Source organism: Alnus glutinosa, chromosome 10 (genome assembly GCF_958979055.1).
Source record: "Alnus glutinosa chromosome 10, dhAlnGlut1.1, whole genome shotgun sequence".
Classification (NCBI taxonomy): domain Eukaryota; kingdom Viridiplantae; phylum Streptophyta; class Magnoliopsida; order Fagales; family Betulaceae; genus Alnus; species Alnus glutinosa.
In genome coordinates, this window is record NC_084895.1 from 722,814 (window position 1) to 749,779 (window position 26,966).

General features: G+C 37.6%; 2 protein-coding genes across 2 annotated transcripts in view; one reads left to right on the forward strand and one right to left on the reverse strand.

The window, feature by feature from the left end:
* Positions 1 to 12,824, reverse strand: part of LOC133880216 (ribonuclease 2) — a 30,560-nt gene extending 17,736 nt beyond the window's left edge. The window contains exons 1-3 of the mRNA XM_062319119.1: positions 12,545 to 12,824; positions 11,355 to 11,383; positions 10,942 to 11,015 (exon numbers count right to left, since the gene is read on the reverse strand). Coding sequence (XP_062175103.1) covers positions 10,942 to 11,015; positions 11,355 to 11,383; positions 12,545 to 12,753 — 312 coding nt within the window. The 5' untranslated portion in view covers positions 12,754 to 12,824. The remainder of the gene's footprint in view (positions 1 to 10,941; positions 11,016 to 11,354; positions 11,384 to 12,544) is intronic.
* Positions 12,825 to 15,626: 2,802 nt separating this feature from the next.
* On the forward strand, positions 15,627 to 26,966 carry LOC133880070 (methionine--tRNA ligase, cytoplasmic-like). The gene is made up of 18 exons (XM_062318945.1): positions 15,627 to 15,701; positions 15,812 to 15,959; positions 16,066 to 16,210; positions 17,060 to 17,213; positions 17,412 to 17,567; positions 21,241 to 21,471; positions 21,580 to 21,723; positions 23,044 to 23,134; positions 23,302 to 23,408; positions 23,510 to 23,624; positions 23,995 to 24,125; positions 24,234 to 24,299; positions 24,450 to 24,578; positions 24,692 to 24,829; positions 24,921 to 25,041; positions 25,651 to 25,886; positions 25,997 to 26,098; positions 26,549 to 26,966. The coding sequence occupies exons 2-18, from the start codon at positions 15,824 to 15,826 to the stop codon at positions 26,777 to 26,779; spliced, it is 2,433 nt and encodes an 810-aa protein (XP_062174929.1). The 5' UTR covers positions 15,627 to 15,701; positions 15,812 to 15,823; the 3' UTR covers positions 26,780 to 26,966.

The window sequence follows — 26,966 nt, forward strand, 5'->3', positions numbered from 1 at the left end:
GAGAGAGAGAGAGAGAGAGAGAGAATAAATGAGCTAAGAACTATTCATCATCCACACCTGCAGCGGTTCCAAAAAGAAGTTTTAACTACTGAACTAAGAGTGCAAGTCAAAAAGTACGCATTTACTAGGGTAAAAAGACAACCAGTACTAGGGTAGCTGAGTATAATTGGTACTTTCAATTCTTAAATCATGATTTTCACCAGACTTTAGACCAAATTTGTGAAACTGAACTAGTTTAAGTTGTAATAAACTTGAAAATACTACAAACAATGAAAAGCTACTAACACAAAACACATTCAGCTGAAATAATTTATTTAGACTTTTGGGTTTCTACGAAATATGCAGACATTGTAGCCTTTTGATCCTCTTATAAGGCAACATCAACGTGGAATGAAGTTTTCAAGGGAACAAAGAGAAGGTTAGCTGGGTGGAAGAAATTATATCCATCCAAAGGTAGGATAGTTACTCCTATAGAAAAAAAATTTATTTTTATTTTTATAAGTGTAATATCATTAAAAGCGCAACCTAGTACATAGGGAGTATACAAGAGAAGCATCTAACAAGGAGAAGAAAAAAGAACACGAAAATCATTAAAGCTAAGAACGCAGCAGTCCAAGACAAAAGAGAATAAAAAAAGAAGGTTTTGAGCTCCTAATTTGCCAACCTATTTTTTTTTTTTTCTTTTCTTTATGCCTGTGTGTATGCTAATAGACTGGGGAAGCTACTATGAGGATTCTAGGAGATAAGCAGAAATATCATCTAGTGGATTGGAAAGTTGCTTCTTCTCCAATTCACATAAGATGTTTCGGAATTAGAGAACCTAGGATTTTTGGGAAAATAGTTATGGCACAATGCACTTTTTTTAATATGAATAATTAAGGCGCCATGCACATTAGAGAAATTAGTTGTGGAGAGGCTGAGTGGGTATTAAATATGGGGGAAATTAAGGTAATTGGCATCACCTACAATTAGAGGTAATCATGGCATGGGCTTATGGAAAGGAATCAAAAGCAAACAGGAACTATTTCATGATTGGTGCATTTAAAATCAGTGATGGCGATGTGTCTTACTTTTGGCATGATATAAGATGAACAAATGAGCTTCTTAAATTTTGATTCGCAGAACTTTCCTGAGGCCGCACAAGGTGGGGCTTTGGAAGAATGTTAGGATGGGTAGAGATTGTTTTTTAGACATACCAGTTTTGTTATGGGTGATGGGTCCAAGATCAGATTTTGGGATGATGTGTGGTGCGGAGATGACCCTCAAGGAAGCTTTCCCGGATTTATATAACTTTGCCCGTGTAAAGGATGCGTCTGTCACAGCTAATCTGGACTACTCTAGTGGATCCCTTCAGTGGAATGTTAGCTTTACTCGTACGGCTCAAAATTGGGAGGTGGATGTTTTGGCTTCCTTCTACACTTTGTTGCATTGCCATAAAGTGAGTAGGGAAGGGGAAGACAAGCTTCGGTGGGCCCCGTCTCACAAAAAAAAGTTTGATGTTAGCTCTTTTTACAAGATCCTTGTTTGTAAAGATGTATTTCCTTTCCCCTGAAAGAGTATTTGGCGAACCAAAATTCCTTTGAAAGTGGCTTTTTTCGCTTAGTTGGCGGCTTTAGGGAAGATTCTTACCGTGAACAATTTTAAGAAGAGGCATATCATCGTGGTCGATAAGTGTTGTTTGTGCAAACGGAATGGGGAGCATGTGGATCATCTTCTTCTCCATTGTGAGGTTGTCTATGCGGTATGGAATGCTATCTTCAGTCACTTTGGAATGCCATGGGTTATGCCTAATCGAGTGGTTGATTTGTTTGCTTGTTGGTGGATGGGTAATCGTTCTCAGAGTGCTGTCATATGGAACATAGTGTTTTCTTGCCTTATGTGGTGCTTGTGGAGGAAACGTAATGACAGAAATTTCGAGAACCAAGAGAGGACGTTGGAGGAGCTCATGTCCTTCTTTCTTCTTCTATTTAGGGGTTCTCTTGTATACTTCCTATGTACTAAGATTACGCTTCTCTACGCTCTTTGATATGCATTTTATTGCTTATAAAAATAAATAAAAAAAAAAAAAACCAACTAGCCTCTTAAAGTTTGATTCGCATAACTTTCATGAGTAGCTGTTGATAAGGACACCTATGTTGCATCTTTTCTTGGCATATCTTTTTTTGATAAGTAATCGAAATGTCATTAAAAGCGTAAGGCACCCCAGGTATACAAGAGAAAACACCTAACTAAAAGGAGAAAACAAAACAAGAAAATCATGATAACTAATAACCAAAGGAAAAACAAAAACAAAAAACCAAAAGAAATTGTTCAAAAAAAACAAAGTTTTGAAGAAAAAAAGACTTAATCTCCTCTAATGTTCTCTAACAATCCTCAAAACTACTAACTGAATATAACACTCTGAAGAACGGGGCAAACACATCCACCTTTCAATCATTAAACTTTTTTTGGGGGGAAAGGCTCAGGTTCTGTAGTTTGTGGGTCGGGTGTGGGGTACGGGTGTCGTGTTTTAGGGTGTTGGGTTCTGAGGGTTCTTGGATGGGTTTGTTGTGTGTTCTTTGAGGGTTTGGGTTGGGGTGTTTTTGTTCTTGTAAGCTCTGGCTCTCGTGGGATGGTGTTGGTGGGTTTCTTTCTTTCTTTTTTTGGGCTGTTTTTTTTATTTCAAGCATTGCGTTTTCTCTTGTATACTGCCGGTGTACCAAGGGGCGCCTGACGCTTTTAATAAAGTTAGTTTATTACTTATCAAAAAAAATTAATGCGCAACAACAGCATCCTTTGCGCGTGCAATACCAAATAAAACTGGAAATGCATCCTTCAGGGTCATATCCCCACACCACAAATCATGTCATAATCAAACATTGAAGCCCTCTCCCACTTCAAATCTGATATGACTAGAAAACTTCTCCCAACCCCCCTAATATTCTTCCATAACCCCACCCCCATAGGCTCATTAGAATACCACTCACCCCACGAACTGCCAAATTTAGAGTCCACTACAACTCTCCACAAGGCCTCTCTCTTTTGCCCATAGCGCAATAGGCATTTTCCTAAAAGAGCGCAATTGAACATTAACAAGTTCTGGACCCCCCAACCATTCCTTAGAGATAGGAGAACAGACCTTGGACCAGCTTATCATGTGATACTTGAACTCATCACCAAGCCCACCGCATAAGAAATCGTGTTGAAGCTTCTCAATATAGTTTGCAACGCCCGCAGTGAGAGGAAAGAGGGACATGAAATACGTAGATAAATTTTTGGAAATGATGCTCTTAATAAGGGTAATCCTACCATCCTTAGACAAGTAAATCTTTTTCCAACTAGCCAACCGACGCTCTATCTTTTCAATAACATTGTCCCAAATCAACTTAGCCCTATAGAAGGCGCCCAACAGAATACCAAGATACTTCAAAGGTAAAGAGGATACTCCACAACCCAGAATACTAGCCAACCCATCCGCATCATCAATATTACCCACAAAAACCAATTCTGACTTAGCCAAATGGACCTTCAAGCCCGAAACAACTTCAAAACATAAGAACAAGTACTGCAAGTGATGTAGATGATCTAGATCAATGCCAATGAAAATCAAAGTATCATCTGCAAACAGCAAGTGAGAAATAGCAATCCCACCACCATTTCCTATCCCCACAGAGAAGCCCAATAATAAGTCTACACTCACTCATAATGACAAATAGCAAAGAGACAGATGGTCTCATTGTCTCAAGCCCTGCAAGCTACTAAAAAAATCGATGGGAGTGTCGTTCACTAAAACCGAGAAACACACCAAGGAGATATAATGAACTATCCAAGAGCACCACTACCCCCTCAAAACCACACCTCCTCGGCATGTAGAGCAAAAAATCCCAATTCACGTAACTATAGGCTTTTTCTAAGTTCAGTTTGAAGAGTACACTCGGCTCCCAAGATTTTATTCTACTGTCAAGGCATTCATTGGCTATAAGAACAGGATCTAAGATTTGCCTACCTTGGATGAAAGCATTCTCTGACTTAGAAACAATATTCTCCAACACCAACTTTAGCCTGTTAGCTATAATCTTAGCAATAATGTTGTAAATGTCACTCACAAGATTAATCGGGTGAAAGTCCTTGGGATCAACAACTCTTAAAATCTTCGAAATAAGGGCAATAGCCCCTTGGCATATCTAGCAAAGGAATGCATTGGAATCCTATTTCTTGGAGAGCAGAAAAAGATTGGACTGAATTCTCTTTTTGAGTTGTTGTACTTCGTGAGAATATAAGGAAAAGAGGAAACGATATCTTGGAAGTTGAATAGAAATGGTTGTTCTGACGTATGCTCTTATTATGTTGATAGAGCCAGAACACACAATATTTCCTTGTAGGACTGTTTGGCAGATTAAGGCACCTTTCAAGGTTGCCTTGTTCATCTGGACAGCTTCTTTGCAAATAATTCTCAAAATAAATAATTTGAGAAAAAAAAACAAGACTATTTTTTTTTATAAGTAAGAATTCATTAAAAAGCGTAGAGGGGCACAACCCTAGTACACAGGAAGTATACAAAAGTGCCCCTAAACAGAGGAAATGAAAGAACAAGAAAGTAAAAAGTCAGCAAACAACAAACTACCCGGGCTATGTGCCGACACTCAAAGATATAACAAATTAAGCACCTTTCTACAAATAGCCCCAACTGAAGACTCCACATCCTCAAAAAGCCTAGAATTTCTCTCACGCCACAAACCCCACAAAACACATAAAGGAACCTGCTTCCATATACGAAAAACAGGACCACGACCCAGCAAAGTGCCCCAACCCCTCAATAAATCCACAACACTACTAGGCATAACCCACTCCACCCCAAACAAACTAAAAAAAAAACTCCAAACAACCCGTGCCACATCACAATGAAGAAGAAGTTGATCAACGGACTCCCCATGCTTTTTACACATAACACACCACTCAACCACCACAATACCACGCCTACGTAAATTGTCATGAGTTAAGATCTTTCCTAAAGCCGCTGTCCAAACAAAGAACGCCACCCGCTTCGGAGCTTTAACACGCCATATACCCTTCCAAGGAAAAGAGACCGCCTCGTGACAAACTAAAGCTTTGTAGAAAGTCTTCAATTCAAAATTCCTCCTCTTGGAAGGATTCCACACCACCCTATCAACCTCCCCATGTCGAACCCGAGTAGAGTATAACTGATCAAAGAAGGACATCACCATCTCCACCTCCCAATCCTGAGCATAGTGCGTAAAGAGAATATTCCAATGAACCACGCCTCCAACCACAGACAAATTATCCAGCACCCAAGCATCAGGAGAACGCGCAATAGAGTACAAAGCTGAAAAACAGAGCTTGAGAGGCTTGTCCCCACACCAAAGATCATGCCAAAAGCGAATATGAGACCCATCTCCCACCTCAAAACGCAAAAACTAGGCAACACTATCCCACCCCCTTCGAATAAACTTCCAAACACTGACACCATAATGCCCCGTAACCGGTAAAGAACACCAACCTCCCCTCACACTCCCGTACTTCACCTCAATCACCGATCTCCACAAAACATCACGCTCTTGAGAGAACCTCCAAATCCACTTCCCCAATAAGGCTTGATTAAAATTAATAACATTACGAACACCCAGTCCACCAGCCTTAATTGGAGTACAGACTCGATGCCAATTGACTAAATGAAATTTAGTTTCATCACCCAAACCACTCCACAGAAACTCCCTTTGAAGCCGCTCCAGTTTCTTTGCTACACTCACAGGAATAGGGAACAGAGATAAATAATAAGTAGGAATGCTAGAAAGAGTACTGTGAATCAAAGTTACCCTACCACTCTTGGACAAATATAGTTTCTTCCAACTAACCAACCTTCGTTCCACCTTCTCAATAACCCCATTCCAAATAGAAATAGATTTGAACGACGCCCCCAACGGCATACCCAAATAAGTCATCGGCAGAGACCCAATTCTACAACCCAGAATATGAGCCAAAGACTCTACATCTCCCACATCGCCAATAGGGACTAATTCGGATTTGCCTAAATTGATCCTCAACCTTGACACCGCTTCGAAACATAACAAGGTACACCTCAAATTTCGAACATGCTCGGCTTGAGCTCCACAAAAAATTAAGGTATCATCCGCAAACAGTAAATGATTCACCACTAAAGCTTCATTACCCATGAAGCCTGAAAGCAAGCCTTGGAGCATAGATGCATTCAACATCCTGCTAAGCGCTTCCATAACCACCACAAACAGCATAGGAGAAAGAGGATCACCTTGCCTAATCCCCCGCGAGCTCTGAAAGAAACCAGAAGGGACGCCATTTACCAAAATGGAAAATTTTACTGTAGAAACGCAAAATTTAATCCATTTCCTCCACCTCTCCCCAAACCCACATCTCTGAAGCATGTAAAGAAGGAAATCCCAATTCACGTGATCATAAGCTTCCTCCAAATCCAGTTTGCACAATAATCCGGCCTCCCCTGACCGCCTTTGGCTATCCAGACATTCATTGGCTATAAGAACCGAATCCAAAATTTGCCTACCACCAACAAAAGCATTCTGAGAGTTTGAAATAATTTTCCCCAACACTAATTTGAGCCTATTAGCAAGGACCTTAGAAATAATTTTATAGACCCCTCCCACCAAACTGATAGGCCTAAAGTCCTTAACCTCCAAAGCATCAGCCTTCTTAGGAATAAGGGAAACAAAAGTTGCATTCAAACTCCTCTCAAACTGGCAACTATTATGAAATTCTGAAAATACCGCCATAACATCTTTTTTGAGAACCCCCCAACATTTCTGAAAGAAAGCCATAGAAAAACCATCTGGACCCGGTGCCTTATCCCCGTTCATCTCCCACACCTCCTGCTCCTCAAAACCTCGTTCTAACCAAAGACACTCATCCGCATCAATGGAGGAGAAAGAAATACCATCCACCCTTGGCCGCCACGAACTCTGCTCGGTGTACAGGGAGTCATAATAATTTACAATATGATCCTTAATTACCACCGGATCAGAAGACAAAGCCCCATTGATCCTCAAAACTCCCACATGATCGTACCTCCGATGCGAATTGGCCACCCTATGAAAGAATTTAGTGTTATTATCCCCTTCCTTCAACCACAGAGCCCGAGATTTTTGCCTCCAGTTAACCTCCTCAAACAGGAGAGTTTTTTCCAGCTCCCTGATCATGTCTGACTTCTGAACCCGCTCCTCCTCCACTAACCCCCGAGCTTCTTCAAAACACTCTAACTCTTTAATACCTTCTAATAATTCCTTCTTCTTCTTCCCTACATCACCGAAGACCTCCACATTCCAAATCTTCAAGTCCACTTTTAAAGTTTTCAACTTGCTAGCCAGCACAAAACTCGGCAGGCCTTGAAAATCATAAGACTCCCACCAACGTTGCACTTGTTCTACAAAGCCAACAGATTTGAGCCACATGTTTTCAAATTTGAAGTATTTTTTCCCCTCTCTATGCGATCCACAATCCAACATCAAAGGAAAATGGTCTGATAAAAGTCTAGGCAAACGACTTTGTGACACATCAGGGTAATGTTCTTCCCACTCTGGAGATAACAAAAACCTATCAATTTTAGACCATACCTGATTATTGGACCAAGTGAACTGCCCTCCTTGGAGAGGAATATCCACCAAACTCTGCCCATGTATGAACTCCGAGAAATCTTCCATAGCAGCAAAAAAACCATCAACTCCCGATCGCTCACTCGGAAACCGCACCACATTGAAATCACCCCCAAAGCACCACGGTCTATCCCACCAACTCATCAAGCCAGCCATCTCATTCCACAATACCCTCCTCTCCCCATCATCATTAGGCCCATACACACCCCCAAAAGCCCATAAGAAATTATCTTCAGCGTTACGCAACGAAACAGTTAAAGTATACCGTCCCATGCATTCATCCACCTTCTCCACAACCCTCCTATCCCACATAATCAAAATCCCACTTGATGCCCCACTAGCCCCCATATAACACCAATCCACATGATGGCAACCCCATAAACTTCGAACCACCTCACTAGTAATGACTTCCATTTTTGTTTCCATCAAACACACCAAATCAACCTTCCATTCTCTAATGAGCCCTTTAATACACAATCTTTTATCCAGCTCATTAATCCCCCTTACATTCCAAGAAAGAATTTTAAGCTTCATTAACACAAGACACGCCCTTGCCCTTTCCTCTCCTATAAGATTGCTCTCCCTTCTTTTCATAGTTAATGGAACAATCCAGCTACTTAATCCCCCTCTGGCCTTTTACTCCTGATACAGAGGTGACCAAAGCCAAAGAATCAACCAAAGATTGGTCCCGCTTGGCTTCAATTTGTTCAAACAAAGCCAACAATTTATCTTCAAATTGGTCACAAGACACTACTACTAGTTTGTAGTAACCCTTCACCCTCTCCATCACCCATCTAGGAGACACATTCGAAGCAGAATTCTTGTCCAACTCCACTGCCAAAGGCAAAACCGATAATGGGCCCAAACCCTCCACCTCATCCCCTACACCACCCTCCACATTTACAGACCTGAAATCAGAATGGAAACTGAAATAGGACAACTCCTTTGAGCCCTCCTGCTCTCTTGGAATGCCCACAGAAAAAACACCATCCCCCTCAGAGATCAAAACAGAAACCAGCCCATTCCTAGACCTCAAACCGAGAGGGCCAGAAACCAAAGAAAGAGAGGGAGAAAGATCCGAATTAACCAAAGTGTCCGATGGGTCCGAAACAGCCCCGACCACCAGCGCATCTTCTGCCTTCAACGGAGAGTCGACCACAGCAAGATTGGCCTCCGGACCCTCCAGACCAAGAACAGCCCCAGAAAAAGGTTCCGGTTGATAGACCAATCTAACCAACTCGTGGACAGCATTAGAAGAAAACGACCCACCGGAACCCTCTAGAGTCACCGGAGAAGAACCCATCCTCACCGACGGACCCGCTCCATCCTCCCTAGCCGCTGCGACAGAATCAGGCCAAGGGCCCTGCACGGGATCGGAAAACTGATTCTCCGAAACAAAGAGACCGGCCGTTAACATGGGACACAACCCACCTGGAGGCTTAGAGACTGCCGGAGGAATCTCAGACCCGCCGCAGTCCAACGTTGACGACGGACCCACCTCAGGACGCCCTACCGATTCCGCTAACAGGTCAAAAGAACTGGGTTTCGGGGCTTTCGAAACCCAACGCAGTCTTCTCTTCCTATTCTTAATTTTTTTCTTCCGCCCAATACACTTGGACTTAGACCCAGGCCCAAACGAGAAAAGCCCTTCACAAATCCTGCTAAGAGCTTGATCCACATCAGCCTTCAGCTTCTCCAGCTGGCTTTTCCACAACAAAAGAGAGGGAAATGTGTGCTCTTCTCCTATCGGCTGATAAACCGCAGAATCACCACAGAAGCTACCACCCTTGCCTCGAGCAGCAGACTTCATAGGCAACAGACTGCCACCCATCCCATCCTTCACGTTCTCTGCGCCACAACGGTCACAAAAATCCTTCTCCAATGGCTTCTTTGTTCGGGACAGCTCCTTCTCCTCAACTGAGTGATCACGGCGCTTCTCACCTACCGGAGCCACTGGATGAGGCAGTTTCTTTTCCACCCCAGGACAATTGGCACCTCTACGCAGAACTTCCACGAAGGAAGAAACTCCATTTTTGCTGGGAGAACCAATCGGGATAAAGGGGACAAAAACTTCATTGACATCCACACCTGCTCCACGAATCCTTTCTGGAACTGGAGCTAAACGAACCGTGCCATGCCCATCCGGAACATTGAGAAAATCTTTGACCTTACCCAGCTCAAGAACAAATTTGCTCCAACCCCGCCCCTCATATCCTTCAGGGATGCAAATAAACCCTCTCCGACCCCCCACAGCGTGAACAGCCACTTCGAGGAATCTACCAGCTACATTACCACCTCGTCTAACAATGAAAACCTTTGACCCCTCCCTGAAAGACCTAACAAAATCCTTATCCCCCGGAAACCACAACAGACTCTCCATCGTCAAAACTAGCCACCCAATACTTTGAGCACCAAGCAAAACCAGTCCTGAAAAGTTCCTCCTCCTTTCTTCCACTCTCACCACCGAGGCTCCTTCTACCACCGAAAACACAAACGACTTCGCCTCCACCCAATACCACCTCTCCATCTTTAAAAAAATAAAAAATAAATAAAAAAACAAGACTATTGTAGTAGATCAATCTTGTATGTGTAAGAAAACGATGAAAAGCTGACTATTATTTCTTCATTTCCAGTTGCACATGATGTGTGTTTGTGTTGTTTGGTGCCAAATGGGTAATGCCAAGGACACAGGTCGACTACTTTCTTGTTCTAGCATAAGCCAAGACAATAAAGCGATAAGGTTTGAAGCATGGTTCTATTACAATGTGGACTTTATGGTGGGAGAGAAACAGACGGTCATTCAATGGGATGGAGCTTCCTCTAGACAGACTAAAGCTTCTATTTTTGAGATCACCTATTGTGGACGTCTATAGATATTACCAGTCCTTTTATTTTTGGATTTATGGATTTTTGGCATTTGTAATCTGTATTCCAAAGGGTCATCTAGTACACAACCCACGTACTTTTGATTTCTACTTCTTTTTTTCTTTAATAGTTCTTACTTATCAAAAATTAATGATGACAATCAAGCCATGTTCACCACAGGCACTTAGTTCCTTGGGGTATCCATTTAGGATATACCTATGTGCATTGGTGAAAAATTGGACATTGTCAACTAGCTGTATTGCACAAATTAGTCAGTAAATTTATCAGCAACAGGAACATATTGTCCAGTTTGACCATACACACCTACCTAATAACATTCTTCAGAGCGGAGATATCTAAAGGTCTTCAACAAGCCCCAAGCATATTCATGCTGAATAACACATAAAGGAGTTGAAAGTCAAAGAAACGAAAAATATACCTCCTTTTCATCAAAATTGGATCGGGTGCAACAGGCAGGCCAGGTCCCATCATTATAGTCAGGCCACAGTCCATCTGTTGTACAAGTATATGAAACAGATCAGTTTATTTCTCACAGTATCCTCAAGAGATTTATGTACACAAGCTCGAGTTACAACTGAAAATTAGTTTGAAAAGGCATAAATAATGGGTCCATCTAATGCTTAACTCACCTGGTAAATAAAGGACAAAGGAAAAAGTTGTTACACTTCCTACACTCTAATGAAATTTCTCCCAAAAAAGGTGTCCAAAAACACACTCCTAATAGGCCACATTTTCCAAAACTTAAAACGGGATTTGAAAACAGTATTTATGCAAACTATGCAACCTTTGAACTACAATATAAAGAGATAACTGATTATAACTCATACTCACGGATTGTAAATTCAGTTGGAGCATTTGAGCTGAAAAAAAAAATACAAAATAAATACATAAGTATTCATACCAAGTTTGACATGTGTAAGTTGAACAAAATAATAACAAATTCACATGCCACAAGAAACAATATTAATATCAGAGGCAACATGCAAAAGCACCAAAATAATCGGGACAAGCTAAGTGCATTATTTGGCACAAACTAGGATGAAACCATCTTAAAAGGTCAATATCTTCCCCCATTTAGTTTCCGTCCCATTTGTCTTGGGCCTTTGGCAGATAAAAATAGACTGCACTTTAATCCCTCAGTGTTATCGTTGCTGACAATCGACAGTAATCTCAAGACCGTAAAAAGTGAGAACTAATGAATGAATTCAACTATAATGTACATGTCATGTAATTCAATGGTAAACAAGAGCCCAAAGAGCTAGATTGGAAACCCAGATAATGTTTCGTTTTGGGGTTCGTATTCAGACAGAAAAAAATATTTTTATACAGGGTATTTTTAATACAAAATAAATATATAAAGCATGTAATATAGAGAGAGAGATCTATTACACAATAATTGAGGAACTTCAATGGGGAACAGTCATATCTTTTAATTCCTTCTACATAAGACAGGCATTAAACCAAAAGCAAAACAGCCTTAACTCCTATCATGTACTTAAAATAAAAAATAAAAAATTGAACTCATATCATCCTTTTGCAAACATGCCTTTATCTTATAGTTCTTGGGTTATCTCACAACTAAACAATAGAGCTGCCAGACATTCCACTTCAAAATTTACAACAATTAGATCAAAACACTAAACAATAACATCTAAAAGCAACAAAAGACCAACAACGAGCTGTACCCACCAAAAGTTATATTGTGAGCTCTCAAATTTTCCACTTTTAACTGACTTTTAGACCCCCAAAAGAAAAGTGAAGACAAAGAAAAAACACGTACCAAAAAATGCTAAAAACAAATGGGTATAAGCCCAATGAAAAATAAGAATTAAAAAAAAAAAAAAAAAACAATTGGGTATAAACTATAAACCCAATGATGATAATCAAAGAAAATAATAAGTTAGATCACATGTGATAAATTTGACCCAATGGATGATAAGAAAATTTGACACCAACCCATAAAATTGCGTGCTTCTAATTTTTCAAAACAATAAAAGAAAAAAGAGGAGAGTTGAATTTACCCGCGGCAGCAGGCATTGGAGGAACAGCAATGGCGGGTTCGGCGACAGACTGTGCCGGGCCATTGCAACGCCAAATTGAAGTAATCGAATTCCCTCGGCCCATTCATAGCCATATGCATCGCGTTCGAACCCATTACCCCCACAATCATTGCAGCCAACTGCAGAGAGAGATGGACGAGAAGCGTTTGAGCAGAGAGAGACCACGCCATTATGCCCACGCACAGTCCTCTGATTTCAGTTATTTCTATTCTGAATTTCCTGATGCTATGAGTTCTTTCTTATTCTTTACTAGCTTTTAATGTTTAAAGCGAAATGCTTTACTTTTCAAAAAAAAAAAAAAAATTCTCAAATTATGTGCCGGACACAATTTTTAATCTTTTGTCATCTTAAGACACAACTCTTGACATTGGCAAACTAACCATCTTGCTAGCTTTTAGGTTTGAGAAATGATCCTTACACTTATTTCTCACAACAGCCCCACAACAAGTTGATGTGGCTGGTAATATTTTATTATTTTTTTGTTTTCTTTTCTTTTCTTTTTGTTAAAAAAATAATAAAATATTACCAGTCCCATCAGCTTGTTGTGGGGCTGTTGTGAGAAATGAGTGTAAGGATCATTTCTCTTTAGGTTTTATTTTTTAAAAAATAAGTTACCACGTTGGCAAATGTGGTCAAAAATTGTATCTTTGAATGGTAATGTATAAATATGATGTATTGCCATCCCAATACGCAACTCCTTACTATTTTTGCTCATGTGGCAACTTTTACTTATTTTTTTAAAGAAAAAAAAAAAAAAAAAAAAAAAACTAAAGCTAGCTAGATGACCACCTTGCCACATGGGTAAGGTAGTCAAGAGTTGTCTTAGGATGACAAAAAATCATATCTCTTTTTTAAAATGGTAGATTTCAACCATGATTGACACATCATCTGAGAATAAAATTTTGGAAATAAAAAATATATATTGATAAATGTAGCACTTCTCATATTTAAAAGGGATATACGTTTCCTACAAACAAAGTTTTAATAGTGACTTGTGTCCCTTACATGTAAGAAGCACGTAATTTTTTAATTGCATTTGTTTTTCACATGCTTTTTTAATAGCTTAAAAGACACATATCGTTTTTAAAGGCGGGTTTGTACGAGTTTCCAAAATTTATGTCTATTTAAAAGCCCAACAATTGTTCTCAACTTTTAATATTATGATAACTTCATAAAAATGTATCGAATTATACGCCATTTTAAGATAATTATAATAAATTAGCAAATGTCTCAAACTGCGATATCCACGTTTCTAAATGTTTTACTTAAAGGTACTTCGTTAGAACTTGCTGTTAAATCCTAATAGAGTACCCAAAATACCCCTACTTTTTTAGAAAAAAAAAAAAAGAAAAAAAAAAAGAAAAAAAAAAAAAAGAATGCTATGATTTAGGTGTTAGCCAAAATTTAACAGAATTAACAATAATACATATGCTTGAATCTTTGAAAAATATTATATTTAAAAAAAAAAACAAATGGGTATTTTGAAAAATTTGGCAGGATTTAACAGTATATCATAATGAAGTACCCTTAAGTGATACGTTTGGAAACGTAGATATATCGGTTTGAGATGTTTGCGAGTTCAGTACCCTTATCTCAAAACAGTGCATTATTTGATACACTTTTGTAAAGTTATCCCTTTAAAATTTTAGGTAAATATAATAATAACAAGTATCTATGTTAGTTTTTATTCATTTGTATCACATGGCTCATCCAAAAAGTTATTTTGAGGCTCTATGACCTTGGAATATGAGAAAATCTTATCATTAGCCATAATCTCGGGTTAAAATTGCTTATATGCTTTAATCAGTTTAAAGTATGTATTTTGCCTGACCCATGAATGTTCGTGATACAATGCTCGAACGTTCAAAACATTATGAACAATTGTTCGAGGCACGAGGATTGAACATTTGGCTAAGTAGACCAAACGTTCAATTATGGCATAAACCCATTTCAAACCAAAACGCAACCAAACTATTTCTAAACGAATCCTATGATATTAACAATACTCCTAATACGGTACCAATCCATATCAATGCATCATACAGGAATCACAACATCTAATAACATCATAATGCTAACCCTAAAACTAAACTAGCATTAAGACTATTATAATGACTAGATGATTAAACCTATGATTATAAGCTATAAAAGTAAACCAACAATTTAACGACTAAGAAGAAAAGAGTTTAAGGTAAGGGCATTACATACTCAACGCAAAACATTTCCCTCACACTGAAACAACTTGACATGCTCTTAGCAGAGTAACACCAGCTCTAAGGGTCGGAATACACGAAATAAACAGGGGGGTGGGGGCTATTAGGGGAAAGGTCGTAGGTGGATAAGGATCATGTGATATGCCAGCTGGCAAACATTCGCCAAGCAAAGCTCAAACGTTTGTGTACGATATAGGGTTAGACAAACATTCATTGTACAATCCCGATCGTTCTGTGTATGATCTGACACATGCCTAAAAGTGTGAGATGTATCTTCTGACCCATAGTACGACACACCATCAAACATTCTCGATTGGAACTTCAAACGTTCCTGGAGGGAACTTCGAATGTTCTTGTTTCGGGACAAATGTTCGGTTAACGTAAAAAGTGGGGCACTGCAACACTATTATGTCAGCCCACCAAAATAAAAGTGGGATGCGAATTGAGTATGCAATTTATAAATATAACATATTCATATAAATATTCCATGTTCAAATATGTATCATATATATATATATATACACACATAATAAAATGAATGTTTAATACATTTAGTTTTCTAATAATATGTATTATAGCTAACAAAATTGACAAAACTATAAAATTGAGGAAAAAATGAGTGTGTTTGGTAAATTTGTTGGGAGTGTTTTTGTTTTTTGGTAAACTGCAAGTAAGATAGTACTTTTTTGAAAATGTAAATTATTAAAGGCTAATTTACAATTTTAAAGATTAAATTGCGATTTTATCAAATACTTAACAACGTTTTTAAAAATTACATTTTTTAAATAGTATATTTTAAATTGCATTTTTTAAAATAAAAAAACCCAAACGGCCAATACCAACGCCGCACTACCTCCCCCTCACTCCGTTGAAGTAGAAGAAGTTTCCGAGCCGAGAAAAGGAAGGTATGAAATTTCAACGAGCTTTCCTTTTTTCTCAAATTTATTTGTTTGTTTGAATATTCAGTCTTTTTCCTTTCCTTCTTCTCTTCTCTTCTCTCCCTATTTGCTCGTAGAGTGGTAAGGAAATGGGAGATACCAGCAACGATGTCGCAGGGGAGCGGAAGGCCGGGAAGCTTCCGATCGAAGGCAAGCGGAACATCCTCATCACCAGCGCCTTGCCTTACGTCAACAACGTCCCACATCTTGGCAACATCATAGGATGTAACTCTCTTGTCCTTTGTTTGGCTCCCGATAAGAAAGCAAAGATTTTCATGGATGTATTTGTTTTCTGATATCTGTGTGTGTGTTTTTTTTTTCTTTGGGGAAGGTGTGCTGAGTGCTGATGTGTTTGCTCGGTACTGCCGGCTTCGGGGCTACAATGCGATATACATGTGTGGAACAGATGAGTACGGGACGGCCACAGAAACAAAGGCCATGGAAGAGAATTGCACGCCTAAAGAGATTTGCGACAAGTAGCATTTTCCACCCAAGTTTATTTTTTGATTCTACTTTTCAGTCTATATATGTATTTTATTTCTTATGTTTCTATGTATGACGTTGAATTGCAATTTGTATACCGATTCTGTTTTAGGCACAGTTTGTTTCGACTTCAAATGTTATCTGAGGTATTTTTTTTAGTAAGTAATCGGTTTAAGGAGAGGGCAAGGGGAGATTCAAATTAGTGCATGGTTCTCAACCAATTGAGCTACCTTGGGATTAAAACTTTTCAGTTGAAAACATTTTTAGGGAAAATTACTGATTTTTCAGTGTTTTAGCTATTACGTGGAAAATATTTTCCCCTGAAAACATTTTTCTTTGTTTAGTTTGCACCCAAAAACAGAGGGGGGGGGGGGGGGGGGGGTGTCTCCTGTGGGGATGGTGCCTATGTCAGGGGTGGGTGTGGTGGGTGGCTCCGGTGGAGGTTGATGCTGACAGAAGGGGGTGGGGGTGTGCCTTGAGGTGGGTATCCCCTGGGAGGGGAGATTGAAGAAAGGAGGTGAGGACGAAAATGTTTTATTTCTTAAAAAATTTAAACCATTTTATGGAAATGTAAAACAAGGGGGTGTTTTATAGTTGATCAAGTTTTCTCAGCACAACCAAACACCAAATAATACTGAAAATCATTTTTTCATCAAAACAAATGGAGCCTTATTATTACCTCAAATTCCACGAGGTGAGAATGACCCTTGGTATTTTTAAGCTATTCTCTCTTTTTAAAGTTTTTTCTTTTTCTTCTTGTTTCAAAGCTTTTTTAAACGTTTAGAAAATAATCTATTCCACAAGATAGACCTTAACCCATCTAATTTGTTTTGCATTTGTAGATACCATGCGATTCATAAGGAAGTCTATGACTGGTTCAATATAAGTTTTGATAAATTTGGACGTACGTCAACCCCACAGCAGACTGAAGTTTGCCAATCAATTTTTAAGAAACTGTTGGAGAATAATTGGCTTACTGAGAACACAATGCAGCAGGTATGGGTTATTTCTTGTTTATAGTTGGTGTATCCTGTACTTTGCTGACTTCTATATTCTTGTTTAGTTGTCTGGTTATTGGTTCTGGTGTCTCCTATTTGTTTTTCTGCTTTTCTTATTGTGGTCAAATTATAAGCTTCAATGTTGATAAATGCATTTTACCTCTTGCTACTAACATCCAATTACTACCATATTCAGCTTTACTGTGATACATGCAAAAGGTTCTTAGCTGACCGGCTTGTGGAGGGTACTTGCCCAAATGAAGGATGTGATTACAAGTCTGCACGAGGAGATCAATGTGAAAAGTGTAGTAGGCTTTTGAATCCAACAGAATTAATAGATCCTAGGTGCAAGGTACAATGCTTACTTCTAATATTGAGGTCTCTATTTTGTTTATCCAATTTTAAATGGAATTTGATTGGATAAAATATTATCCATATCTACACTCAGGTTGTTTTTTGCTCCAAGGAAATAATATCCCTAGCAATGTTGTTAAAAGTGTGCCCAAGCGTGCTTGATGTGCAAAGCACTAAGTACCAAAGAAAAAACACTTCTTACCCCTAAAGTGAAACGCATGTAATTAAAGCACCTAAAGCACAAAAAGTGCGTGCATTTTTGTGAAGTGCTAGTTACTAGAAAGCATGCTTTTTTATTTTTTATTTTTAGTTAAACATGCGTGATTCAATTTAAAAAGAGGATTGGATCTAAAGCCAATTGCAATACACTGTTGAAAAATTATACCGGCTCTATTTATGGTCTAATACACTACACAAGTTTGTTTTGCTTTACATAGCTAAATCTTTGGGATAAAATCTAGATGAATAAGACACTCGAATCTGAAGGGACCACCACATCATCTACTCACCTCCTGTAACGACCTAGGGAAAACATTATTTACATCTGCGCTATCACTCCAAAAAGACTAGTCAAATCATAATTGGAGCTTTCTAAAATCGCTTATAAAGCCCAGTATCACATAGTAAGGAACTAATGTGGGGCTTAGCCCAATCTCCCTTTTTCAGGGCAATTTTTTTTTTTTTTTTTTTTTTTTTCTGACTTTTTTTTTGGGGGGTAAAAAAGAAAAAAAGTGTCATGGGGCTTAAAACAATAATATATATATATATGAAAAAAGAATGGCATGAGATTTAAAATTGAGTAAAAATAGAGCATTGATTCATTTTATTTTTATTTTTTATCTTTTAATTGTAAGTAATTTAGTTATACGATATATTTTGCAGTTAATTTCTATACTTATCATTATTGCGATTTAGTTATATGGTATTATGGCCATTGAGGATTAACAAATAAAGATTTTGCATGTTAGTATGGCTGTCTAGCAGATTCGAAGAGAACATAAATGACTTGACATGTATCTCAAAAATTTGTGCTTGGCTTTGATTAGGTATGTGCTTACACTTTGGGGTTCTTGCCTAGGCTTTATGGGGTTTTTGCACTTAAATTTGCATGGCGCTTTTAACAACACTGGCACTGATCCTTAGCCAGGGTAGGCATAGCATGCTTGGATGCTTTAAAAGTATGTAGTTCATCTTGAAAGGGCATTTTAATCCAGACATTTTATTGCTTTCCCTTTTAGATAATTTTTATTTTGCAACATCAGATCCTTTTGGCCATTATGGTTTTAAAGCTACAAACCTAATCTAAAATTCTTGTTAAAGTATTAGCTACATTATTATTACTTATCAAAAAAAAAAAAAAATCTTGTTAAAGTAGAAACTTTTCCAATAAATCATTCAGAGGATAAGAAAACTAGTGCTTGGTAAATGCTTTTTCCAACTAAATTATGACTTCCAGTCAGACAACCGTATTTCAGTGTTGAATTGAGTCCTGATTTATGTTTGAGAACATTTTTGTGAAATAATCACATCAGAAACAAAGGGAGATCCCAACATGCCCTTACGCTTTTTTTAAATATATTTGTATTACTTATCAAAAAAAGAAAGAAAGATATAATGGGAGATTTCCAAGGCACAAGCTCCATGTAAACATAGTTCCAGATTTTTCAAAAATATGAAACAACACGCAAAAGAAAGTATGATCACATACCTTAGTATTGATGGCTAGGGTTTTTTGTTAGTGATGCACGGCTAGGGTTTCTCTAGAGACCTTTTGATCTTCTCCTTAAGTCTAATTGAGTGGTAAAGGCTCTATTGCATAATATCTCCTTTTATAGATCTCTTAACCTAGAGTCCTAAACTTCGAGAACAAGTCCATAGGACGCTAGGAATTCGGCCACCACAAGGAATGGGTGTTTGGGCCACCATTAGGAGTAGCACTTCCATGCAATTTCGACCAGCCCCAATAATTAGCTTAAAGAGAGACGTAAAGGAAAAATAAAACTGGCTCCAATGGATTTAGGGCACTTGTCATCTCATGACTTATTCTAGGTTACCATTAATTACAACTTATTCTACAAAAAAGTTGTAATTGCACTCTAGTATTTATTTTTATTAATCAAGAGCTCCCTTGACTTCTTATAATTGCATTTGACCCCTCCATGAAATATCCATAGTGAAATTAAAGTCAAAAGAGTAATTATTGTCGCTTTATTTCGCTATCTCTTTATCCTTGAGTAATGAGTTTAATCTTTTGATTATTCTCATACGCTTCAAATCATATTTCATTTACATTTAATTTTAGTAATTTCTTACTAAAATGCTCATTCTCGAAACTTAGAACAATCAATTTTCTTTAAATCTATCTCAAGGGGATATTTCATATCTTTTTGATCATAATCAAAGTGGTTATGGATTCTATCTTGAGGAGCAGTGCTCACACAATGCTAAATGTGATCACCTAACATATCGAGATTCCGATCATAGATGATCTCACTTTTTTTTTAATAAGTAAGAAACCAATCTCACTAAAAAAGCGTAAAGCGCTCCTTAGTACACTGGGAGTATACAAGGAAACACCTAACTAGAAAGAGAAAAGCGAGCGAGAAAGTCAGCAAAAGTAAAAGACAGGGTGGACATAAGCCGTAGTACAAAAATACAAATTAAGGTAGAACGAGGAATAATCTCTTTCAAGGTACTTTCCAAATTAGATGATCTCACTCCTAAATGTATCAAAGCGACTTATACTTCACATTTGAGTTTACATTCCTCTCGGAATTAAGAGTCAATGCTATAAGCAGTCGTGAGTTAAATTTATTTAATTTATAGTAATTTATAGAATAACAACTCACGTGGTCCAGTTCGATGCATTGTAATCACACCAACAAAGTCTCCACTTCCATAATCAAGATAGATCATCATGATTGATATGTTATAGTCTTATCAGATGGAATGCTCACTTCTATCATTGACTATAAATTAGGGTTTATAAGTTACAAGGTATTATGGCTTAGATATTTTGTGTGATAATATCTTATTAACACATTTAAACCATATTCAATGTAACTTAAGGACTATATATACATAAATATCACACGTGTATATAAAGATATGCCCAATGTTCTAATTTATCTTAGAAAATAAGCAACTTTATTATTAAACTGAAAATGTCACACAAATCAAATTGGGTTTTAGGTCACTATCTCTAACAATTTAGTCACTTGGACTCCATTCTTGTTGAGATCGTGTTTTGTTGCTAGGAGTGTTGGTTCTAGCTGGGTTATAGGCAAGAGGGCCCTTGCTGTTGTGTAAAGTAGTCCAGGTTTCTTTGAGGGCTCTAGGTTTATGTGGTAGGGTTGGGGGTATCTTCTGTCTTTTGGGTTTTTTCGGGTGTTCTTTCTTTGTTTTCTGTTTTTCCTTTGTTTTGGTATCCTTTTTGTATGCTCCCTGTATACTTAGGGGCGGCTGATGCTTTTTTTTAATACTATTTCTTTGCTTACCTATAAAAAAAAATGTTTCAGTGTATATAAATTCATCTTTGTCCTCCATGATCTTTATAGAAGAAGATAAATTATAGAAAAGCAAGCTACTGTCATTAGATATATGGAACTGTGGTGATGTTTTGATATTCTGTGTTACACTTCTAGTTGATACATAAGCTTTATCTCAAACAGGTTTGTCAGACAACACCACGCATTCGTGACACAAATCACTTGTTTCTTGAACTACCTTTGCTGAAGGACAAATTGGAGGAATATATCAACAAAATGTCTGTGGCTGGATCTTGGAGCCAGAATGCTATTCATGCAACATATGCATGGCTTAAAGAAGGGCTGAAATCACGATGTATTACCAGGGATCTGAAGTGGGGGGTTCCAGTACCACATGAGAATTTTAGTGATAAGGTTATTAGTTATTGATAGAAAAAACATGCTGAACTTATGCTGCACTTTTCAAATTTTTATCTTTTAATATATTTTAGCATTTTTTTTTTGTGTGTGTGTTGGGGATAGGTTTTCTATGTCTGGTTTGATGCGCCTATAGGATATGTCTCCATCACTTCTTGCTACACACCTGAGTGGGAGAAATGGTGGAAGAATCCTGAAAATGTGGAGCTGTATCAGTTTATGGGCAAGGATAATGTGCCGTTCCACACTGTAAGTGTTATAAATTACAAAATTTTGTGATAACTTAAAGAAAGAGGGAAAAATACTAACATTTGTTAGTTTTAGTTTCTTGGATTTGTGCGTGTTAATGTTCCTTCCTCAGCTGAGAAACTGAAGTTTAATGGTTCTTTAAAGAAATCACCATATTGGCAAAAACCTGTGTTATTATTTTCCGTGTTTTCAGATTTTGTCTTGCTACTTGTAACAATGTTTTTTTTCTCTTGCTTTAACTTGTAGGTCCAATAATTCCCTAATACAGGTAGTCGATGTATCTTGTAAATAACATACAATTATTGCATCTTATAACTTTAAAAGGTTACACATATCCATTGCACTTTCTAGATAAGGCGCAAGAATTATTGGTGCTTATAATTTTAGAACCTTGCAATGATCACTAAGTTGGTAGCAAGTTGTTGTAGGATATAGATTGGTGTAGATTGTGTACTTACTGTTATAGGGATTGATATCTTGTATCATCATGCTAGATCCTGTTGAATTGTTTTTCTTTGGATCCACATGGCCATTTTGCTTTGATGGAATCCTTTGGACTTGCCAATTATTGATCCCCATTGACTTGCTTTGGATATAATGACACTGCAATCTAAATTGTAATGAATTGAGTCTTTCATTGATCTGAATCAAATCTATAGAAATGAGACTTCCTGATGTTATAGAAATAAAGTTTAAAATAAAATCGATTTTTTAGTTTTGAGGACCGGGAGAGGATTTTGGAGGAGATTAAGTCTTTGTTTTTCAAAACATTGTATATTTGGACAGCTGCTTTTGTTTCTCCTTTGGTGATTAGATATCATGATTTTCTTCTTCTTTTTGCCCCTACTAGCTAGGTGGCTTCTTTTGTATACTTCCTTTGTACTTGGGGGTGCCTTTTGCTTTTATTGATGTTTCGATTATTTATAAAAAAAAAAAAAAAAATCGATATATTTATATATATTTTTTTTTATCATTTTCAAACTGTTAATGCTAGTTGAATAGCATGGATTACAAAGCACCAGGAGAGTTCAATTATTTCGCCTAATTAGCGTAATAGGCTGCATACAAGACTATCATGAAATTTTTGGCTTCAAAAGTAAACCTTGAACTGTACATAGTGTAGCAACTTATAGCTCTCCCCTTTTTCTACGCCCCTAAAACAAGAAAGAGGTGGAGATGGTTGTACTGGTGGATGCTTTGAGCCTAGTAAACCTGTGTATGTCCTTTCTTGCCCATGGTTGTCATGCAAATATACAGTTTGGCTTGGCTGTGGGGTTCTCTTTTCTTGTATTTTTTACTGCAACTTTATTCTTGTGTCAGGTGATGTTTCCATCTACGCTTCTTGGAACTGGCGAAAACTGGACTTTAATGAAGACCATCAGTGTCACCGAATACTTGAACTATGAAGCAGGTTGGCCAACCATCTGGTAGTGGTTTAAACGATATGCTACAGTGGCCAAGTTATCAAGCATTTAGATATGGATGATTGATGAATAAACTTCCCTTTTTATGTAGCAATGATGCTTCTCATTTGAACAGCTTGAACTAGATGAATGTTCATTTTGATGGTTTTTACAGGAAAGTTTTCTAAGAGTAAAGGTATTGGAGTTTTTGGCAATGATGCAAAAGATACAAACATTCCTGTGGAAGTATGGAGATATTACTTGCTAAATAATAGGCCTGAGGTAATTTTTGTTATACAGCATATATTTTGACTTCGTTTTAAATATAACTCTAGATTCTACTAATTTGCTTTCTGGATTTATGACTGGTTTGTGTAAACTAGGTATCAGACACATTATTTACATGGACTGACTTGCAAGCAAAATTAAACAGCGAGTTGCTAAGTAATTTGGGCAACTTTATAAATCGAGTTTTGAGTTTCATTGCTAAACCTCCAGGTTGATCAACTGCTACCTTTAATTTCTCAAAGTTCTGTTTGTTCAGATATATATATTTTTTATTTGATTCCCCTGATTGTGGGATATACTTATAATACTTCTGGATTGCTGTTATACTACAGAACACTATTTTTAAAATGGGTATGTTTTATTCATCTGTCTCACTGAAAGAGAACAATATGCATAATGCAAATATTTATAAGGATTTATTTTCTATTTTAAAGAATTAACAACAGTGCCAATCATCCATATTATATCACACCAAGACCTTTGATGTTTGTAAAATTCTGAATGACATTTGCCTTTTTACTCATGGGTTTTACTGGTATAAAGAGAAATTGCAAGCGTTTATCTGATTTTCTGCTTACAGGTCTAGGATATGGTTCCATTATTCCTGACCCTTCAGATGCTGACCCAGATCCATTGAAACATGAACCAACAAAGAAATTGGTTGGTAGCATTGTTGAGTATTTGGAGCAATATGTAGAAGCCATGGAAAAGGTGATTGAAATTACTGGATATATTGCATGCAATTAGAAGATGCTCCATGCTTCTATTTCTCTAATTGCTTTTGCATTGAAATGGCGTTTTTATTTGCAATATGTATAGGTTAAACTAAAGCAAGGACTAAAAACTGCAATGAGCATTTCTGGTGAGGGGAATGCATATCTGCAAGTAAGTTCCTATTTTATTTGCTCTGATTTGGATGCTTGTTTTATATTTTATTTTTATGAATCTATTGGTTGGAAACAGCACTTGCAAAATGCCTACGAATTTTTTTTTCCTGTCACTGCCTGAGACACTCTGTTCATTAATGCTATGTAGGAAAGCCAATTCTGGAAACTTTACAAGGAAGACCAACCTTCCTGTTCTCTCGTTATAAGAACTTCAGCAGGGCTTGTATATCTACTTGCATGTTTGCTAGAACCTTTTATGCCATCTTTCTCTCTTGAGGTAATTTAACCTGCCAGCAGATCTCTCTGTGACATTCCTGGAAATACATAGTATTGTTTATCATAAATTCGCTAATGCAACTGTGCAATGCTGACATTGTTTTGGTCCTTAAGGTTCTTAAGCAGCTCAATTTGCCTCCTGAAACTCCATTTTCACTTGAAAAAGAAGATATTGATAGGGCAAGCAGACCTTGGGAGATCCTGCCAGCTGGTCACAAAATTGGGACACCAGAGCCACTGTTCAAAGAATTGGTGTGCCTGCTATTTCTGAGTTGTTTTGCGAACTGTCATGGGCCTTAAGCTAGCATAGTTACTGATTTAGTGAAAATAAATTGTTGTTCAGAAAGATGAAGAAGTAGAATTTTTCAGAGAGAAGTTTGCAGGAAGTCAAGCTGATAGGATCGTGAGGGCAGAAGCGGAAGCAGAGAAGATTGCTGAGCAACTGAAGAAAACAAAAGTTTCAGGTTGCACTTTATTTACATTTTTTATTTTACATTTATTTACTGTCGCGTCTAATAGTTGGCAATTCAATTACCGCTCGTTGCATGGGTTGGGTGTCATATACATGCTACATTTCCAAAACAATAATTTCATAAAAGCACTAGCTAACATATCTTTCAATGTAGGTTCTTCTCAGGTCTTCTCTGTTCAAATGCTAATGGCTCGTTTTGGTGTGCGATTTTTAAAAAAACTGTGAATACCAAGAGAATTTGTTTTTTGAAATTATGTTTGGATGATTTAGAAAACTTGAGACAAAATTAGAAAAAATTGGATAAAATCTGAGTAGAATTTGATATTTAAAAAACAGTATTTGAAAAGTATTTAAATTTTTTTTCTCACCCAAACATGCCATAACTATTTTGTTTTTTACGACAAACGTGGCTCCCTTGTGGTTGACAAGTTGTTGATATTACAGGAGTGCTATGATGATTGTACCTTTTGATACCTCTTTCTGGAGTATTTCTTGGTTAATCTTAGTATATGTTGATGATATTCTTGGTGTTACTAGTTTGTTTTGCTTAGAAAGGCACTATTCGTTATTTTTGCTTATAATAAGGCATTATTTGTAACAGATAGCAGTAGCAAAAGGCAACAGCCTACGAAATCTGCAAAAGAAGCCAATGCTAGGGCCACTGCTGAGCCAGAAATTTCTGTTACAAGACTTGACATCCGTGTTGGCCTTATTACAAGTGCTAAGAAGCATCCTGATGCTGATTCGCTCTATGTGGAAGAGATTGATGTGGGTGAAGCACAGCCCCGAACCGTTGTTAGTGGACTCGTCAAGTATATACCTCTTGAAGAAATGCAGGTTTTTGTTCGCTGCTATTACAGATCACAACATTGGAATGTGCATCTTTATTTATTCTTTAAATAAATCATCTGCAAGTCTAGTAGTTCACATTTATGTTTCTTTGGCAGCAAAGGAAGGTGTGCGTTCTTTGCAACCTGAAGCCAGCAACAATGCGGGGTATAAAATCACAAGCAATGGTTCTTGCTGCTTCCAGTAGTGATCACACCAAGGTTAGTAAATCCATAACACCTTTTCATCAGAATCCGCATCTTACCTGAGTTTTTTTTTTGGCCATATTTCAAAGTGATTATACCCTTTCTCACCGCATGAGGATAGAGTCTGACGTTACCGATATAGAGAGCAGCACAGATTGCTAACTTGAAAAGGATGTGGATCGCTTACTTTGTTTTTGGGTTTCTCACCTCTTTAAACCCCAAGGATAATTCAATTGGCTAGGGGGCCACACCTCATGAAGTAGAGGTCACTAGTTCGAATCTTCCTATCCACTCTTCTTGGGGTCAATTACTTATACAATTTTAAGAAGTTATATTTGTTTACAAGATTTAAGCAGTTTTGTAGATCCGTTTTTAAGATATAGATGGTTTCGATATATCTGTTATTGTTTAAGTAACGATCATTGAACTTGAACACTAATGTAATTGATGGTAAAAAAATCTTAGGTTGAATTAGTTGATCCACCTCAATCTGCTCGTGTTGGAGAAAGAGTTACATTTCCGGGGTTCGACGGTGTGCCTGACGATGTCTTAAACCCGAAAAAGAAGGTCTGGGAAACAGTGCAAGTGGATCTGAACACTAACTCGGAACTAGTGGCCTGCTACAAAGATGTTCCATTCACCACATCAGCTGGTATTTGCAGGGTTTCATCCATTTCCAGTGGGTCAATCAGGTAGATAAATGTCTTTGTTGCATTACTTAAAAACAAGGAAAAAATGCCCTAGATTTTGCCTGCAATTTCTCTTATTTTTTCACCATTGTGTTTCCATATATGTATGATTAACTTTTCTTCATCATGTTGGTATAAAAATACAAGTCCGAAAAAAATTTGGAGAAGGGGATTTATACAACTTTTCTTCATCA